Genomic DNA, 21,358 nt, shown 5'->3' with positions numbered 1-21,358 from the left:
TTTTTTTTTCTTTGTTCTGTTTTGACTAGTCTGCAGAGTGTCTCTCAGAGACAGTATTTGTGTAAATACCCACAAGATAACAGAGAAATGAGTAGCATTTAAAGTACATTTTCCTGGGGCAAATTATATCAAATCAGTTTAATCTCCCTGTATTATAAAGAAGCAGATCTTGCAGATGGAGCAAGAAAAAAAGTAAGCCATATATTTTTACTAAAGTAAGACAGTAGCAAAAACTTTACAGGGTATTCTCACAGATAAATTAATAACTGCTGTGTTAAAGTTACTATGTGGATACAAAGTGTTTTGGCAATTAGTCCTTCACTATCAATCTGGAAGCAGGGATGGAAAGAATTCCATTAGCATCTCTCCTACATCAGGTGCTCTCTGATATTTTCATTCAAAACTGGGATGATGGAGTAGAGGTTGCACTAGAATGTAGAAGGATGAGATTAAAAAATGAAATGAACACAGAAAGTAATCCTTTCAGTCTCCTTGGCTGGAATATTCGATCCCAGTTCAGCTTCTGCATCATGTGACAATCATGGTTTGAAGGACACAAAAAAGGAACAAGAAATGTTTCAGGAGGTCTGTCAAACATGACTTAAGGGGAAAGATTTAAGGAAGTAAGGTTGTTTTCTCTGGAAAAAACAAGTCTGCAGAAGGCATGTAATGTCTTCAAATAGGAGTGAGTAGCTGCGGAGAGGTAAAAAATGGAATAATCTCTAAATCATTGCTGAACAGAACAAAAAGTAATGATTTAAATTGCAGCAAGGCAGTTCTAGGTAAGATGTTAGGAAACAGCTTCTAACTGCTCTGACAGGTACTGTCATACACTGGTAGATGGTAGAGTTTCTATTATTAGTGATTTGTAAGTCTGTCTTATAAAAACATGTGTCCACTATGGTACACAGTAATTAATCCTGTCTCAGCACCATGGAATTGGCCAAATGATTTCAGATGGTCATTCATGGTTATATTTTTCAGCATTTTGCTGAATGCACAGCAAATCACAAAGAAGGCATCCTTCTTACAAGAAAAATTGGTTTGCTGAGATCAAGACAGTATGTCTACAGACAGCAGGAAAAACTCCTATCAACAGAGACTAAACTGTCATGGACAGCTTAGTGCATGCTAGCAAATAGCTCCAGTTTGGCAACTTGGAATAACTGCTTGCTGAACTGTGTGGCCACTGAACATTAATCAGGCTGATGAGTCTAGAAATTGCTCATCAGCAGCCTAGTCTCATTATCAATTGCAATATGTATTATACAGAACCAGAAAAGTCTTCACAGTGTAAACAGAAAGAAGCATCCTGGCTCTCCCTGTTAGTTCAATTCTGAAATGGGAGAAAAAGATCAATATTACATTTCCATTTAGACCTGTTCCTACAGTTTTGTGTCCTGAGGCAGGTCTCAATCAAGGTCACTTATTAAAGCTGGATCTTGGCTACACTGAAGAACAAATTAAGGTGGATTCTGGCTGCAGTGCCTGACCAGTTGGTTATATTGTGAAACTCTGGAGACCAAAAGCAAAAACATTCAGATGAGGGTTAAAATTGCACAGCCTATCACACTTTTTATGAACACACAGGCAGAAGTACTAATCATAGGTTTCAAAAGAAACCCTACAAATTTTAAAAAAGTGACCATACTTACGGCAATTGTATGTCATGTAAAATAATCTGATTATTCCATATCTACCTATCTGCTATTACTCTATATCCATCTTCATTCTTAAAATACACAAGAGTGGCTTAAATGTGGGGATCTTTGAGTAAATAACATTTTGGCTTAGCAGATGAGCTAAAATAAACAGCTTATTTAATATAAATAAAATTAGCCTCTCTATCTGGACATGGAATAGTTTTGAAACATAGCTACTCTGTTCTGTTTTGTGACTGTTGCACTGAAAAGCACCTTCAAAGAGTCTTGAGTACCAGCATGGGCAGCTGTATTGAGGTTTGACCACAATGTGGGATCAGGACATCCTCCTGGAAGACAGGAGCAAGTTACAGTTCTGGAGAGGAAGAAGGAAGGTGTTGCTTACTATCTGAAAGGCTTGTTCCTTGGGTCCTTGGGCTAAGGTGGTGCAGTTTCAGTATCATTTTATTTTTAAATCGAGAAGCATTTTTCTTTTTCTTTTTTTTTTCCCCAAGCAAAATTTTTCAGACATTTTCTGTAAATCTTAATTGGAAACAAACCAACAGGAAAAAAAAAAATCAAAAGAAAACCAACAAAAACCCTCTAGTCACACTGTGGTCTTGTGATTTCTGTCACCTGTGTAACATTAATGACCCTGTTCTTTTGCCATACTAACTGCAAATGCTCACCCAAAGCTGCTGAGTCAGGCCAAATTGGTATGATTTGCTTATAATTAATAATCAAGGAGATTTAAAAGGAGGTATGTTAGTGACAGTGTCAACTGGCTTTTTGCACTACTGTAGTAGAAGACGTTATTTCAGCTAGGGAGGTGTGCATCCAGTTCTGCTTTCCAGAGTTTCTGCTGACTCAGCTAGCACCCTAGATGCTGACCTAAGTCAATACTGCTCTCTCTTTCCTTTGGGAGTGTTAAGGGAAGACCAAACTCTAGACATGAGTATTTCAATCCACAATCAGTCACAAATTGAGAGACCAATGAGGTCATTTCCTCCTCTGTTTCATGTAGACAAGAAGCAATGTTTCAGCTGGCTGTTTTCTCTGTACTGATAGTTACGGCCAATGTAAAGAAATCTCTCAAGTGTCCTTCAAACCAGCAACTAAAATTAAAAACAGAACCCTGTGGCTTTTACACAGAGCAGAAGTGATGTTCGCTCACAAATACACCTGGACTATAAGTCCTGTTCTGTGAGGTGCTGAGCACTGAAATAACCCCACTCAGAAGTCTCCAGCCCCTCTGTGGTTGCTTTGTCTTAATTCTGACACCAGGTAGACAATAGTTGTGAGTAACATGGAGTTGAGAAAGAAAACCCATACTGAAATACAAGTGTATGGAGTAAGCTTTTTTCCTGACTAATATGTTCATGCACAGAATTGAATCATATTTTCTCTGATTTAAATTTGGCTAAGATGCATTTTCTTGCAGGGCTGCTGTTCAAAAGGCAAAGTAGACAGGCAGTTGGATTCTGACCACCACAGACCTCAGCCACAGCCATTCACCCCTGCTACAGCCCATGCTCCAGTGTGGCATTTAGGTTTCTCTGAGTTTTATGAACTTGATGATGCAATTTGCTTGTCTTGTCTTCTTTTGACTGACCATTTCATTACATTCAGCATATAGAAAGAAAGGAAAAAGAAGCTAAAACCAGAACCTACACTTTCCACTGTATGAAAAATTAGGACAGAAAGAAGGCATATTAGAGAAGGAAAAGCAAAACAGTTACACACAAAAACTTGGAAAAAAATATAAGGCAATTGAATGCATGGCTATGCCTGGCTACTTGCTGCAGCAATGTGAGTAGAGTGGCAACATTTTGGGGAGGAAATATGGTATAGGTTAGGTCAGTCTCACACTGGGTAGAAAGACCTCTAGCAATACCTGGGACCTTCTGGGCCACAGGTGAGGATTGTGCAAAAACGATTTGCAATGCCAGAGTCAGCCTAGAGCAGGGAGAAAAACACAGAGGAGTGGTGTTAGAGGAATAAAGGCATTATAAGCAGATGAAGGAGAAATCTTCAGTTAGGTAACTTAGGTTGGTAGTTGGCATAGTGGTATCAGACTTCCCATCACTGTGGGATGATGCAGGGGGACTGCATTAATAAAATTTTATTGGGGAGGCAGATGTAGCTTGAGGAGAGGACATTTGTGCATGTATTTTGTGGAATACACACTGCATGTGATTTAATGTGAGCATTTTCAGACAACTCAGAACACTGTCTAATTGTTCTTTTGTCTGTTTGACTCTGGTTACAGCAGAATTAGGAATATCAAATCATACCCAAGAAACTGGGTCAGTTATATAAATATAGTGAGTATTGATATTCATTTTGTTTCTTTACAGCTGGCATATATAGGCTACTTGATGCTTTTCAATTACATAGTGTTAGTGAAGATGGATCGCTGGCCATCTACACAGGAATGGATTGTCATCTCGTACATTTTCACTCTGGGAATAGAGAAGATGAGAGAGGTAAAATCACCCCAACCAGAAAAGACAGAATAAAAAAGAAATAGTTTGGGGTTTTTTTTTTGGAAGGGGAAGGGTTGTTTTTTGAATATTTGTTTTTATTATTTTTCTCAGAATAATTTTTGATGAAGAGGTTTATCATAGAATTGGCCTTTTTTTTTTTTTTTTCAGAAAAGCAGATGGAATATTAAAAACACAGCACTAAAAAAATCTATCTTCCTTCATTTCAAAGTCAAATGTCTCTTTCTTTTTGTCCTATGGAATTTCTCTTTTCAAATTGCTGTTTGATGCACATTTAATAGCATTCACAAGTATGGGGCAGCCTTCTGACGTATCTCAAAACATAGCTGTATTCCTTGAAATGTGGCCCAGAAACTGAAGTTTACTTCAGGGAGAGGAAAAGGAAATACACTATATCAGAGTGGACAGACACTTGGGGATAGCATGAAAAACTCGTGTTCAGATCCCCAACCCAAATAATGTTCATTCAAAATTTACAGCTGTTCTCTATGTCCAAGTGTGTCGTGCAAATGATATAAATAAAACCAGACATAGCTGAGGAAAGATTCAGATCCACATTGAATATTGCAGCACATTTTTAAGAGGATTTCTCCCTTTTAATCTTGAAAAATTTTTGCTAATTACATCAAGCAATAGCATGTATCTCCCTAAGGATGCTAAAGCACACACATAGAGCAGAGGCAGCATTTAAGATGGCACTCAGTCTATAGGCAGAGGGAATTTGTTCTGCCATCTGCCCCTCATGGTCTCTCCCATTTGCAACTACCATTGTGTCTTTTTCACTTGGCCAAATGCTCATTTATTCCACAATGACACCAGAGGCCAAATTCAGCCCTGATGTGAGTGGGTGCAAGTCCCGTTGACCTCAGCTAAACCAGCACATTTGTACCCCTGGGCTGAATTTGTTTCCATCTACATTTGTATTTTCTGCAGCAAATGCTTTTGAGGGCTAGACTAAAAATGGTCTTGCAACAACCACTTAGACTTCAAAGGCAGATTTCAAACACTGCATGGTAAACTCTACATTATAAATAAAAAGAACAGAGGAAAAGTCATTACTTGTGTGGCCTATAATGAGTGTACTTCACTAACCAAACAAAAAAAAGGAAAACAGTGGCAGTAGCCGCACAAGGACTCTGCAGCATGACGGAGACAAAGCACCACTGGCTCAGTAGATGGGAGACTGCTGGCAGGAATCATATGTGCCATTTTTGTCTCATCATTCACCCCAAATTGTCCTTTCCACAAAAGTTTATCAAGAACATTTGTCGTAATGGATTTCTAAGCAGATGTTGAAGATTGTTCACAGAAGATGAGCCTAAAATTCATTCTGAAAATGAATTATAAGAAAATTATAAGAATAGCATTCATCTTTTTAAGGAACTGTATGAGTCTGCTCAAATGTTCTCAGGCTAAATTTAGAAAATTAAAACAAACAGCTTGTTAACTCACTAAAAGCTACGAATTATTCATAGAAATCACTTGAGGAATAGTTTCAACAGTAATTTGGGAAAACAATCAAGTCTCCCAAATGATCTTGCAAATAGAATGACGATAAATTATAAGGTAAGATTAATTATTTTTGTGAATTATATTCTCAGCTGTAGAACTTAATTTTCAAAAATAGGTCCAAGTAGTAGCTAGTATCTCTCTGGATTAAATGCTAAATCCAGATCTTTATGGTTATTCATTATTTCTTGACAGTTTGATACACATTTTAGAATAATTTTTCTTAAAACTACAGCTTCTTCAAACGTTAATTTTCTGATGAAATATCTTTCTACATTTCTCCCTCTATACCAAGACTCTAAGTAGGGTCAATATATTTGAAAAACAGAAAGATTATGCATGTATTTCTTCTGATTTCATGGGGATTTTCATACTTTTTGTTTTCAGCATATTGCACGTAGATACAAGCTAAGAATGGTTGAAATGGAAGATTTCTCAAAAAAATCAGAGAGTACATGACGCATTTATACAATAGGAGTCTATCACCTTTCCTTTGGCCTGTGTGGCATATATCTGTTTACTATAGATTTCTTCAAGCTTAAATTTAGACAGCTCAGCTCCTTTCCTCTCCATGCCCTCTGTCCTTCAGATATTGATGTCAGAGCCTGGGAAACTGTTACAGAAAGTAAAAGTGTGGCTCCAGGAGTACTGGAATGTTACTGACCTCATTGCTATCCTCCTGTTCTCCGTTGGGATGGTGCTCCGTCTACAAGATCTGCCACTGCGGAGCGATGGACGAGTGATATACTGTGTTAACATCATTTACTGGTATATACGGTTATTAGACATCTTCGGAGTAAACAAGTATTTGGGACCATATGTTATGATGATTGGGAAAATGGTAAGAGAAGTGGTGTACTCTTTCTGTGTTTTACCAGCATGTTCTTGACTCAATGCCTTTTGCAGGTGATTATCACTGCAGATTTATCTGTATTTTTCCTACACATCAGGATTTTCATGCAAGCTAGAAATCAGTGCCTTATTGAATCAAAACCTCATCACAAATTCCCAGAACTGAGGATTAGACTCTCCCTGTTCTGTTACATGATGTATTGCTTGTCTTTCTCTGACATCTCACATCTCTTCAAAAGCAAAGCCACCCATTTACACCTTTGCACCTCATTTGAAGAAATACAAAGGATGCCAATTCTCAACTAGTTGTGAAGGAGGGAGGTTTGTTAAGGTTAAAAAAGTGTTTGTACCCTAAGACTCTCAAAGTATGTTTAATAGGCATGCTATGTTCGAATATATAATGGTTATGATTAAGACTGTGACCTTTCTGTAGTCTGCTCCATGTCAGTATGTTCTTCTACCTTTCTTGTTCAGGTGTGTCCTTGTGAGATGAGGAATCCATTTGCAAAGTTGCAGCCTTTGTCCACTGGCCACATCACATGCACATGACATGCCAGGAATATGAATAGTTTATGTAATAGTACTTGCAACTGTCTGTTGTGTTTGCCTTACCATGGTCCTTAAAGAAAAGACCCATCCACCCTTCTTCCTCAACATAGTAGGAAAAGGGCACGTATATGAATGCACGAACTGTCACCCCTCCTTGATATTACATTAGTCACAACAAGCTCAGTAGCTCAGTGATTCTAAGCAGGTATAAAATTGAAATGTAAATTATATGTCCAGTTAGGCTTCCTAACCAAGAGGTGACAGGAGAACCATTGTTTAGTGGGGAAAAAAAGAAAAGAAAGAAAGATGAAAAACACAAAATAAAGTGGTTGTTGAATCATTATGTCCTGCAAACAGGATTTTGAAGTGTGCTGCCTTCCTTCGGAGAAGCCAGTAGGATGTTGATGTGTGGGATTTTGCAGCGCACCAGAGTACAGAGGTGAAAATACTCAAAAGTTCTTGCTGGAGTTTACTTTAAAAGGACAGCAGGACAAAAGAAAGGACCAAAGACCAAAGGGAGAACAGTGCATAATCATCTCTTTAATGCCTTACTGGAGGACTACGTTCCTCCATTGGGGAATCTGGTGGTCACTGGGACTTATACAACACACAATGTATGAAACTCCAAAACAAATAACTACCCTCCTAGTCTGTTGTATTTTTCACAGGTGCCATGCACAAAATATTTCAGAGCTGTGGTGCTAGCAAAGACAGTCTGAAAACCAGTTCAGTAGTAAACAGATTGGCCATGAATAACAAACTTTGAGTAGCCAGTGTTATGGATGGCTGGTAGGAGCCCAGCTTCACCAATAGTATTAACAGTGTATTTTTCTCCTGGGGTCAACACAGAAAGGCAGTGGTTGACATCAGTAAAATAATATCATTTCCATTCCTTTGTCATCCTCACATGTGTATAACAAATCAAGCCTCATCCCACTTTCTGTGAAAACAAATGCAGGAAAATCACCAGCCTCTGTAGGCTCAGCACCCACTCAGATAATGTTGAATTTAGCTACCAGGGTACTCTGAAGGTGTGGGTTAAAGGAGGAAAGTTCTTTCTTTTATTTTGTGCTTTCCTGTTACTGATTTTCATACTTCATCCAACCTCCTATGCACTCGCAACTCTGACACATCCACTTTCCCCACACATGCAATGCCCAACTGGTTTGAGTTGCACAAATTTGCCTCTCATGTCTGTTTTCTGGACAACTTACTCCCCTGTGTAATGGCCAGCCTGTTTATCCTGACTTCCCTGGGAGTTGCACCTGCTTGCTCCAGGCTACAGTGGGCTCCCGTGAGGATTTTTCTTTAAATCATGCATACATTTACTTCCTCACATCCATTTACTTCCTCTTTTTCATTTCATAGTCTTGGAAGTGCCATTCAGTACTATGGAGAACATTAAGCTGGTTATATGTATTACGACAAAGTGTTAATACGTGTTTCTACAGAGTAAGCCCATCACAGCTATTGAGTTCCTCAACAGACCATGTTTGATGCCTGAGCTTTTGAGTTTCTACTCTAAGTAAGTTTTAGGCTCAGGAAGAAAAAGTCGATTATTTCCATCTTTAGAATGTTAAGTAACTTTCTCTTCACCTCCCTCTATATTGTATCCAACAAAATAGCTGTAATAGGTTTTACCTCTGGGCACTGTGAACAAACATCTAAGAGAAATTAAGCAAGGGGCAGGAATGGGTTTAAAAGCAATGGGATAAAGCAAAGGTAAGATTAGGAGGAGGAAGGTGAATGGTGAAGGTTGTTTTTATCTACTAGTTTCACTAACAGAATATGTTCATTATGATGTGCTTTGCTAATCTCTGCACAGTGATAGAATTATGGGGATGAAATGAAATCACTGTGGCATGTTAAGAGTCCAAGGTATATAGTTTTCCTTACTGTGTGGGAATGTCTACATTTTTTTAGCTTACATGCAATTAAAAAAGGGGAAACAGAGAGAGCTTGTATATAAAACTGTGCCAACAGTTTCTCTGTTTGTCACTTTTTTAGATAGGTGACTAATGAGTTCTTCAGAATGATTGAAATGGCCATTGCCTTGTTAAAATAGCAATTTTAAGTCGACCCTCGAGGCCAGAGGGCCTGATACAATGCCCATTAGAGTCAGTAGAAACTCACCCACCTCTTCCACTGAATTTCTGTCAAGCTACTGGGGTTTTAGGGTACCCAACCAAAGTGGGAAAAAGCTAATATGCAGCTTCAATAGAAGATAGCACTGAAAATTTTATGTCTTTCACCATGAGGTCTAATCTGTAATTCCTAATCAAAAACACTGGAAGGATTTAAAAAATTGTCTTAAATTGCCACCAAATACTCACTATGTTTATTTACTTGCACAACATTTTAAAACAGGTATTACATTACATCGTTTACTTTGTATATTTCTACCTGAAACAAATTTTCATCAGATAAGAAAGGACAAATCAGTTTTCATCTCTAAATCCCTTCCCTAAAAGCAGTAAGAACTAAATGTGATTACCCATTTCTGTATGCTCTCTGTGGTATGGTGAACTGGAATTCCTCTTCCAGCAGGTTTTCTTGAAAGATTAATGCTCTGAACAACAGAGGAATGTTAGTGATTTACTTGTCTGGTTTTTTTTAATTCTTCAAGGCATTTATTTTTCTGTCTCATGTCCCAGACTTTTTGTTGTTTTTGAGGGTTTGGGGGTTTTTTTTGTTTGTTTGTTTGGCTTGGTTTTTGCTTTACTGTGTTTTTATGGGCCTCAAGACTTTTGCTTTCCCCAGCTTTTTTTCACTTGTCCCCAGTTCCTCTTTTCCAGCTTGAGTCTCTCCTACCAGAACCCTGCCCTATAGAAGTCTTTCTCCTACAGCATCTCAGTAGATAAGAGAATATCCTTTTCTGTTTGCTCCTCTGTATCCATCTCTTTTCTTCTTAGGTACTTTCCCCATGTTACTTTGACCTCAGGTCTCTCTCCTTGTGCCTTAAAACTGAAGAACCCTCTTCTACTAGCTCATCATAAGCAACCCTGCTCCTGAGCTGCTTCAGGTTTCCAGTGGAGCACATTGGTTGCACACCTGCCTAGCAGGGAAGGCAGAAGGCAGCTGAGACAGAGACTGGAATTCATTAGAACTCATAAGGTTTAGAGGAGTTTTGGGTTGAGTTTTTGCCAGAAACAAAAGTTACATCCAAAACTTTGAAAAAGAGCTCTGTCATAACAAGCCTTGTAACTGAAGACCTATAAGTAAGCCTGCAACTAAAGGTTTTGAAGGGATATTTAGTGTGGGGTGATGAGACACTGGAACAGGTTGCCCAGAGAAGTGCCCCATCACTGTCAGTGTTCAGGGCCAGGTTGGACGAGGCTTTGAGCAACCTGGTGTAGTGGAAGGCGTTCCTGCCTATGGCAGGGGGCTTGGAACTAGATGATCTTTAAGGTCTCTTCCAACCCAAACCATTCTATGATTCTACAATTCTATCATCTTACCAGGGAACTCACGGGAATCTCATTATTTTTACCATCATTTGGGGTTATAAGGCATCTCTGCTGTACCTGCTTGATGTCTCTTACTCTGCTTTCTGGAAGGTCTTTTCTAGCAAAGTTCATCTTCTAATTTTCAGCCTCTATTTAGCACCTCCTAGGATTGTTGTCCCACTTTTTCCAGGAACATTTTGAATGGGTAGGCACTGTTTGCAAGCACTAATTAAACTTGTGCATGTGCTAATGAGACCTTCCAGCAATGGAGAAGAATAGTTGAGTGTCTGTGTTATCTGCATTACTTTTTTTAAAAAAAAATATGGCCTTTGTCAGACTCCCCCACCAAGCTGATTTCTAGACCAGCCAGTATCACAGCTTTCCTTTCTCACTGTTACCACCATGGTGTCCCTTCTGTTGCAGTAACAGGCTGTTCTGCCACCCGTTATTCCTTATGTTAGATGCAGCTCCCTTCCTTTGCTCCCAGACAATGGCTACCAGTGAATAAAATAATCCATGTCAGCCCTTTTGTTTTGATACAATTGCCACTAGGTGCGTATAAACAATACATCATCTCGTGAGCCATGCCCAGGCCATGCTGCTGATTCCAGTGAACCTATATTCTTGTTTAGGCAACTGGTGTGACCAGATGGTATCTTGTATTTCCAAGCCTATGCACAACATTTAAAGTGTTTTTAAAAGCAACACTGGATAAAACCAAAGACAGTAATACTGCTTCACTTACTTGAAAGTGAAATGTTATGTGTAAAACTGAGAATGGCTTTTCAAATTTGTTTTCAAAAATTCTGTTTCTAAGATTGATAAACTTTTTTTTTCCCCAGCATATAATAATAGGAATATGGACAAATAAGTTCCTCTAATTCTTGTCCCTTCTCTCTTTCTCTCTCTCTTTCCTGTCATTACATTCAGATGATAGACATGATGTACTTTGTCATCATCATGTTGGTGGTTCTGATGAGCTTTGGTGTTGCAAGACAAGCTATTCTCTTCCCTAATGAGGAGCCTTCATGGAAGCTGGCGAAAAACATTTTTTACATGCCTTATTGGATGATCTATGGAGAAGTGTTTGCAGACCAGATAGACCGTAAGCAAGTTTATGATTCTCATACTCCAAAGTCAGGTATCCAACTTTGATCCAATGATGTCCTATTAGATCATGTGTGTGTGCTCAATAAATGGCTCAGGATAGAGGAACTCCTTCATCACAGAGAATGGCTACAAAAATATTTTTTCAGCTAATATTGGAGTGTCAGTTTCAGAACATGCTTCTGGTATCAATTCACAATTATTTACCCAGAAATCTGTAATGCTAAATTATCTTGCATATAAAGAATGTTTTAAATGGTTCCTTTTTACTAGTTAGGTGACAGGGATACCCTCGCAGGGATACACCATGAGTTCTTTGGTATATCTAGGACATAAAAGTCACTTCTTTTTTTCTCATCCATTGGTTTGATTTTAGACCTAAACATTTTTTACCTAAATTCATACTGATCATCAAGTCTAATAATACTGGATTAGACCTTCAGCTCCTGCACTTCATGAGTATCTAATTCAATGTGTTTTCTCTGTTACCTGCTTTCTGCCACCAGCTTTATGCTAAACCATGTGATGCAATTCTTTGGGGACTGTAGATCCATTATTAGAATTTTGCTTTATTTATTTACTGGAAGGCACATCAGTGCAAACAGAACAAAAGCTAGCATTTTATATACTGTCTCTGAGTATCCGTTTGGCTGGTGATCAGCAGAATGCCAGTTCTCTATTTAAATTAAATCTTGTGGTGCCACCCAGTGCGTTACAGCAAAGGAGAGGGGAGGCCAGAAGAAATGATGCAGTAGATGAACAAACTAAGAATCACAAACAATGTATCTTTAGCAATCACTGACATGCAACTGATGTTCATCATTCTTATTTAAATATGCATTAGCCTTGGCAGCATTTAGAAGTGAGTATCTTTTCCAGTGGCAGATGGCATCCATTAAAGCTCTGTTTAGGATATTCCTTTTTATCCTACGCACCACTGTAGGAAAGGGCAGTGTTTTCATAATTTATCTTCTTGTTCAGTATTGACAAAGTTTGAATGAAAAAGGTGTTGATTTCTCCTGAGCTGGTTAACGTAATAAATGTATCCATACCACCAATAATTTCCCCAATTTAACAGAGTTTCAGATGGACAGACATACACATATCACTTAGCAGGTATTTCAGCAGTTCCATAGTAATTTCTTTACTCCTGGTTAGCACAGAATCATTACTTTGGATACAGATGAACCCTCTTTTCTATGTTTACTTCCCCACTTTGCTTTCAGAGGCAGCATGGCATGCAAGGAAGTAAACAAATACCTAAAATCACAAAGCTTCTCACTGAGTTTATCTTTTCACTTGGTTCCCTCATTTTTATCCTTTTTCCTTCTCTTTTCTTTGCTTTTAACAATTCATTTCATTACAAAGGCATGATGGCTGGGGGTGTAAAACTTCATCTTGCTTCAAAAGTATAATAGACTGATAAAGGTTTATCCTATTAAACTATGACTTCCTTCCACAAGCTGAATTCTGTCTGTCCCTCTACAAGTGGCCATTTATTGATACTGTACTAAGTAACTACTATAACGCAACAAACTGCAATTGGCTGAATATAAAGGTTGTGGTTGGTTGTTTTTGGTTTGGTTTTGTTTTTTTTTTTAATTAGGCGCTGATTATAGTTTAGAACCCCAAAACCTGAGAAACTAAAGTGTCTTTGTACGAAGCATGGGATTTAAGTATGAAAAGAGGGTGGCAGGCTCCATGTCCTTGCATGAGGATTCAGGGATAGTCTTGGACATTATTCAAATGCCCAGCATTTAAACCTTGCAAGAAAGATGCAGCATAATTACTTCTGAGTCTTACGGAAAGCAAAATTCCTGATTGTTTCAACTCCAGCTGTAAGTGTAGATATGTTGTTGTTCTCTGTGTCAAGCAAACTAGGAGTTGTGGCAAAAGTGGTGATGCTGAAATGAAAAGCAGCACCTAGTTCCTCCTTCCTGAGAGACAGAAGATGCAGGGAATTAGAATCTGCCACTCTTGCAGCACAAAACATTTGCAATATGTCATGTCTGCCTGAGGCTTGGTTGTCTCGGAAGTGTTACCTCTGGAATAGAGTGGGAGCATAAGAAAATGGTTGGTGATACTGTGTACGATCAGAATGACCTGATTGGCACCCAAAAGGTTTTATTAGTATACTTAAGTTTTTTCACAATTGGAAAACTGTTTTCAGATATATTTTCCAAGTTGTTCTAAGCTAAATCAGCCACTGCATTCGTGTTAGAGTACTACAGTGTTTGTACTTTCTCAAAGAAGATAAACATGTTCTAAAATTGTTCTGCTACAACTGCAGTTGAACTTTACAACTTGGAGCACTATTTTTATTATTATTATTATTACTACTACTATTATTATTATTACTATTATTTTAGCAAACCAAAAAGATTTCTTTGTGATTTTCTTTAATGTGTTTAATATTGCCACATTATTTGCAAGTTTGAGATTCAGCAATAGTGCTGATCTTGAAAGTGAATATACATATGACCCACTGTTTTGGCGAGTATCCTACTGTTGAGAAATGTACAAAAAAGTATGCACTCTAAAATTTCTAGCTTACTTTTTGTTTGTTTGTTTGTTTCCTTTTCTGTTGATTTGTGGAGCATGCCATTAAGGCTGACCAGATACAATGTCTGGATTCATCTCATCAGCTGGCAACCTGTTCATCCAGTGGGTCTAATATTGATTTTTATTTCAACACACTGCACTGCTAAAACACTAGCTAAATGCCTCACTCTAAAATAATGCTTTCATATACATTTACATTTTTAACCCATAATTTTTGTATTAATTTCAATTTTTAAATACGTATGTTAACTGTAATGTGCGTTAGTGTCGTGTTGACATGTGATCTCATCTTCAACTCAAAAGTGGGGACAATTAATCCTCACTTCTGGGATTATGAATACACTATTCAGTGGTGTCATTTATCATCAGTGATGTACATAAAGACTACATTCCTACAAATTCCTGACTATCAACCAATTGTTGATAGGAAGGGAAGGGGAAAGCAGGCAAAACTTTTAGAACTGCATTCAAATTTTCAGATAAATTTAACAAAAAGAGCAAAACCAGTCTCAGAGTTGTTCCTCCCAGACTGATAGTTCATCACAGTTGGAGCCACCACTTTCTAAAAATCTAGTCATAAAAAGCAGGGGTTTAGTAAAAAAGGATTCAGAACTAGAATGGCCAGCTGAAGCAATTCTTGGATGAAGCTTCTGGGAAGCAAGAACCTCTGAATATGCACTTTGCAATGCCTAAAACAGTGCTGGGGAGGAACCACAGTAACAAATGGAAGAGCAGCTGCTGCTCATGATGGAGACATCCTAGGTTCCTGGTGCTCTTTCAGTCCCAGCTACCCATGAGTCCACAGCTCAGTGCCACAGGGGCTTGGGGAATGAGGAACTAGAAAAGACACACTTTACTATCACAGTGCAACCGTAATGGTCTTCCTCTAGACCTTTGAGCAGGAGGTGAGCAGCATGTGGTCTATAGACAAAGGAGACACAATAAAAATTTGTTAGGCCATGTTGTTCCTCCAACTATATCCAGCTATTCAGCTAATTCTTTCTAGCTGTTCTGACAGTGACAGAATATTACATGTACCATGTTGGATCCTCAGGAAGTTTTAGTAATTACCTGAAACAGCCTTTGGAAGTATGTAAAGATCAGGGATTAGTTAATCTATTCATAGAAAAGTGCAACTAGTCAAAATATCAGTCCATGTGAAACATCATTAATGACTAAAGCCACACTGGGCTATTGAGTTTTGAACTGGGCCTTGAAAATCTTAGTTAGGGATTCTTGGGATTCGAATAAAGGCTTAGACTGGAGAAGTGAAAGGAGGCAGTAAGCTAATCAAATTTATGAATTATTTAAAGGTTGGGAAATGAAACATTAAGTATATTTCAGGAAAGGAATAATAATAAGAGCTTGATAAATTGAAAAAATTAGACTGGCATCAATTATGTAGTTGAATGAAGATATATTATTATCTACTGTTAGCTGGGAGAGGAAGGGCGATCCAGGTCAAGGAACTAGTGCTGGTATATGCAACTGTCTCACTTTTAGGTTCCCTTTGCTAATGCAGCTGAGCCTTGTGCTGCCCGATGGGATCCATGGGACAGCAGCCAGCTACTTAGCTGCTTTAGTGAACACCTGTCTGGAAGGAAATCCACAAACACTATAAAATGTCTCTCAGTTCACCTCACTTTCTTTGGCACTATTGCTGACAATTTTAGCAAAAGTAAAAATAATTACAACGTAATTGTCACATGCAGAGAACCTTGTTTTCATCTTACCAAGTTATCTGCACCTCCAGAATACTATGGATGCAGAATTATATGAAATATAAGAAATAAAAGATATAAAATATAAGATATATAAGAAATACTGAAGAGGAAAGGATTATTCAGGGAGTGAGTTTCCTTGGTAAAAAATGTAGGTAGATGCCACTGAGAAATGGCAGTCACCTCTAGAAAACCAGCAGCAGACCTCACATTTTCCTGTATTAAGAAGGCAAAGCAACTGAGAGTACTGTTAGTCAACATGGGTTTGGTTTTTTGGGTTTGGGCTGTTTTTCAGATTTGCCTAGTGTCTCACATGTTAGGTTTGCATCTGGATTTTCTTTCCAGCTGCAGTATTTCAGATGCCATCTGGAATGTGAAGATCAGTCTGAGTTGTTTTTGTTGCCTGTGCCTACTCCCTTTTTGGAAAAACCTACATAGTTTAAGAGAAAAAGATGGGGCCTCCTTCTCTTCCATTTGTATTGGAGGAATGCCATTAATCAGAATGCGATTGTTTCAGAGGATAAGAGACAATTATACACAGGCTTTAACTATCAATAAACTGAAGATGCAAATGTAATAACTACAAAACACTTTTAAAAAATTCTTTAAATTTCTTTGACCATTAGATTTATTTATTTATTAAAGTTATTGAAGGTTTTTTCATATAAATGCAAATTTTAATTTAAATTCTATATGATTTTGGAGGTCTGATGCTTTTCATGTTTCCACGGGAGCTTTCTATAAGGGATGTAATTTCTGTGTGGTTTTGCCCCCTATATTTTTTTTTTTAATCTGTATGCAGGTCTGCAGCACAGGCAGTATTTTTAGCATTTTTTAGACAAAAGCAGTGGATAAAATTTGTGTCCAGCCTACACACCATTTTGAAAATCACTCTGGCTTGAGCTGCAGTAATATTTCCCTTCCTAGCACTCCTCTGAGGTTATGATTAGGGTTCCATTTGGTTAGATTTTTTTTTATGTTGGGGCAAGAAGGAGGGAGAAGGCACTAGAGAGAATAAGAGAAATACAGGCATTTACTATAAATTGTGATTAAAATACCAGCAGATTGGAGAGTTGCTTCAAAGTAATTTTAATGTGGCTGAGGGCAAGAGGCAACATGTCAAAGCAGGATGATGTAGTTAAAGCAACTTTCTTGAAGTAGTGAGGCCCTGGATGTTTCTGGTGATGAACAGAGCAATGATGTGAGATTCCGAGTTTCCAGAGTTTGGTATTTTCTCTGCCAGTGAGGAAGTGGACAGCCCTAGGCAGCTTGCTTAGCCTTTTTTCAGTATTTTCCGGCCTGGCAAGCTGGTAAAGCTGCTTAGACATTTCATTAAGAGAGTTATAAAATACTTTCACATCCTTTGGATTCAGTGCAGATCAAAATTGGAAGGTGCCTAGATATTTATAAACAGGGTGAGGAAGATGCATTTAAAATGTCCAGACATGAATAAAAAGAAGTGTTGGTTTGTTAGTTAATACACATACATACTGGTTTCCTTATTCTTTAGAACTGCAATCATGTGAACCCATTCTGCAGTTTTGTGTCATCTCAAACAAATCAACTTGTATTGTAAAAGTGGTATCATAGAATCATAGAACCATAGGGTTAGGGTTGGAAAGGACCTTAAGATCATCTAGTTCCAACTATCCATTTTTACGTGAGACATTTCATCAAAGTCAGAAACCTATTTGGAAACAAAGCTGTGCAATTATGCACTTTCCTCTCTCCATTACTTCCCACAACTACTTTGGAAGGGTGAAGCTGGGGGAAGAGTCATGACGCAGAATTTGCAAGCATTGTTTCCCAAGCCCTCCACCCAATACACAGTAAAAATGTGCAATGTCCATGTCATGGCAGTAATTAGAGAAGGGAAACAAATTCTTCCGGAGCTCTACCACCACTTAGGCTTGAAAGACACAGAGGCGTGTGTTATTGATGTGTGCTTTGCAACTATTTGCTGGCCAGGAAAGAGGAAGGGTAAGGTAAGTAGCAGGAAAGGCCCATACAGGAAACTGTAAATGGGAGCCAGGAAGGAGAAATAAGCATAGGAGGAGACTGTGGAAAAGGAAACGGGAGATACAAAAAGTATGTACATCTACAGATGTCAGGATGCAATATTTGAAAGCTGAGTGAAGTTAATGCATGTAATTGAAATTAAAACTACAGCCATTTATTTTTTTATAAAGCCTGAGTTCAGGACATAATGTTCAACATTTATCCAATGGCCTGTAGGTATCAGGCTAAATGGGTTTTTCAGTTACCTGAAATAGACATATAGTTGTAAGGACAGAATTTGCTTCAGCAAAACATTTCACTGGAATTAAGTGCTCTATATATTTTTTTGTTAAAGCAAGGCTGTAATGTAAAAAGATGAGTATGTTTTTGTACATGTTAAAATTGTGCTTTGAAAAACTTCAAAAAAGTTTGTTATCAGAGTATGTTGCTGCACATACTACAAAAATTACTTAATTTCTCCAAACATAACTAAAATGGTCAAACCATGTTAGGACATGAAAGGCAGGTGCAGTTCTCTTGGGGATGAGGCACAGCGCTCAGCGATGAAACCTTTGGTGTTATGGAAAGCATAGCATTACCACAGAGGGAGCCCTGGGACACTGACAGTGATCAAATGGGGACCTGACACAGGGAAGTCCTGCTTGGGGGTGAAGCTCAAGGGAAAGCACTGTAGGGGTGAATAACACAACCTTCATGGATTACCATATCATATTTATGCACTGTCCTGCTTTGCTCATTAGCAAACAGCAAGTGCTGTTGTCCAAGTTCTGAGATCCATAGCTGGGTGTCACGTTGGCACCCATGCAGGGGTATATGCAGACAGGGAGAAAGCAAACTATCCCATCTTATCAAAGTGAGGAAATGAGATGTGCCTGTGACTCTACATACTTGGACTGGGGGATGAACTTTTTTTTTGTAGGAAGTCTGATTTGGCTATCACCGTGTGGATTAAAACAGGGGTACATTAATGGTATTCTGAATGCTCTGTTGTAGGCAAATAGAGCTGGAGAAATAACTTTTGTCTTGGTAGATGTCAAGGTTTATTTTTATTTTTTAGATCAAATTCTCTTTTTATAGTATAAAAAAAAAAACCAAAACGCATAATGTAATTGTAACCAGGCTTTGAGCTGAGTTTTTGATCTCATTGATCTAAGGTTTAAAATACGTTCTTCGCTGATTTCTTCTTTTTTGCTTTTCACCATTATTTATTCTGTTCTTCAGCACACAAAAGGACAACAGGTTTCATCGACTGATACGTGATTTTTCTGTTACTGGTGAAATCATGATGGGTTTTGGTACTGTGTTGTGTTGGACTTTGTAGCTCTGAATCAACATGTGAGCATGCTAGTGTTTCTGCAGAAATGTAAGTCTCACACTTGGGTGCCGATACCAAGAAGTATTGAATATCCCGGTTTCAGCTGCATGGAGGCTAAAGCACATAGCCACACACTTACAGCCACTCAAAGATGGGATTTTGAATGTCTAAATGAAACTGCAGCAGCATAGGAAGCATGAAATCAGCACTAACTTAAAACAACCTGCAAGGTGATGCTTTCTGAGAAATAAAGAATTGTGAACCTCCAGCCTGTTACACAGTAAAACATATTTTTGTAAGTAAGAAGGACGAATGATACTGTGGGTCCAGACACAACAGAGCTGCTTGTAAAAGCAGAGTTGTGAACCAAGTTCAGAAGGACCTTTCTGAGAAAAAGTAGTAGTTGGTATTGGAAATCATGGATTTGTTGACATAGAATGGAATTTTACGAAACATATGGCATTGGCAAACTTTGTCTTCTGTGAAATCAGTGGGAAACTCTCATTGATATCAGCAGGAATGGAGCCAGTGCTGAGCACTTTGAAAATCCCTCAGTTAAACTTCTGTTTGATGGAGAAGAGGGGAAGCTAGCTGTAGTGCTGTGCAAAATTTACTTAGATGGTTTGTATATGTAAGCTGCTGCTTCAATTATTTGCTTGAAAAGCTGATTACAGAAGTATTTAGGACCAGTAGGACTAAGGCTAGAGAAACATAAACTAAACCCACGCTTGCATATGAACATCACCCACGACAGCACATGAAGGCATGTAAAAAAAATAATCAAAGCAACGATTTAACAATGTTTTTTCTCCCCTTGCTTCAGTTCTGCAACATTAATACTAAGAACGTTTTGGTTCCAAAGCATTTGGGGAAGAAACAGGTGGCAACTCTGCTGCCTGCACATCCCTTTACCTGTTACAGTAAAGAGTTGATAATCTCCCCCGCTGTTTCTAGGCATGCAGTGAAAAGTCCTTAATAGGAGAGGGTCATTATGAGTATGTCCCAGAGGGCAGTGCAGTGCACAGTAATAAATGTCTACCCTTTAATTTACTTTGATGTACTTCTTTTTCCTTATGCTGCTTATTACATTATCACATCCTTATGCTATTTATATCAATCAAAAAACAAACTTTCACAAATAAAAAAAAATACAGAAGTTTTTTTCCAGGATTAAACATTTTGACCATTTTATTTGCACAGCCACTAATTACTAACGGAATACCATGATATTTTAGCTGTACGCAACCAGACAGCTTACTTATACCAGGCATGTCTCCTGCAATTTCTGAGGGGAATATCTTGATATTCAAGGCAAATAACACACAATAACAAGAACTGTAGCTTGTAAAATCTGTGATAGCAAGTGCAGGCTTCTTGGAGGGGAGTATCAATGTCATTGTTACTTGGAAGATACTGCTTTGGCTGGCAGACCTTTATATACATATATTTAAATATTTCTGTAAAATGCACTGAAAAACTAAGATTCGTTCCCATTTTGCATCTTTTTTGCATTTTGTTCCCAGCTCCTTGTGGTCAAAATGAAACCAGAGAAGATGGCAAAATAATTCAGCTACCTCCCTGCAAGACAGGAGCATGGATTGTTCCTGCCATCATGGCCTGTTACCTCTTGGTTGCAAACATCCTTTTGGTGAACCTGCTTATTGCTGTTTTCAAGTGAGTAACACACTGCAAAGTACGGAGCGGGGGGGGGATGAACATTATCCAAAGCCTAAGGCAGCTGCTAAACTGAAGACTTTGGCTAAGACCCATTTTCAGAAGATGTGACGATGAGAAGGACAGAGGCAGTAGCTTGTCTCCAAGTATAAAGGGAAATGCCAAGTTCTTCACATTGTCTCATTTGCAACAACAGATACCCCATGGGAATCAGGGCAGAGAAGCCAAAATACTTAAAGTTCAGTTGTAGCATTATTCACTCCTAATACGGAGAACAAGAATAGAAATACTGTCCTGTCTCGTTGGATTGTTGTAAGACTAAGTGGTTGTACAGAGCAGATGTACAGTGTTAAGACACTGAAATGGCTGATTGCCACTGAGCTTTGCTGAAGCACAAACTTACTCATTTCTTTTGTGCCTCTTTTTGCAACAAGGCAACATGTGCCACTAGTAGTGATAT

At 38.4% G+C, this 21,358-nt stretch overlaps 1 protein-coding gene across 1 annotated transcript in view; it reads left to right on the top strand.

Annotated features, from left to right (window-relative positions):
- TRPM3 (transient receptor potential cation channel, subfamily M, member 3) overlaps positions 1-21,358 on the top strand; it is a gene marked incomplete at its 5' end in the record, with an annotated part of 92,552 nt that overhangs the window by 59,610 nt on the left and 11,584 nt on the right. The window contains 4 exons of the mRNA XM_010010638.1: positions 3,998-4,126; positions 6,243-6,494; positions 11,431-11,641; positions 20,748-20,898. Coding sequence (XP_010008940.1) covers positions 3,998-4,126; positions 6,243-6,494; positions 11,431-11,641; positions 20,748-20,898 — 743 coding nt within the window. The remainder of the gene's footprint in view (positions 1-3,997; positions 4,127-6,242; positions 6,495-11,430; positions 11,642-20,747; positions 20,899-21,358) is intronic.

Source organism: Nestor notabilis, unplaced genomic scaffold, assembly GCF_000696875.1.
Source record: "Nestor notabilis isolate BGI_N333 unplaced genomic scaffold, ASM69687v1 scaffold2123, whole genome shotgun sequence".
NCBI classification, from domain to species: Eukaryota; Metazoa; Chordata; class Aves; order Psittaciformes; family Psittacidae; genus Nestor; species Nestor notabilis.
Note: the sequence above shows the minus strand (reverse complement) of the source record. Positions and strands in the feature narration are given on the sequence as shown.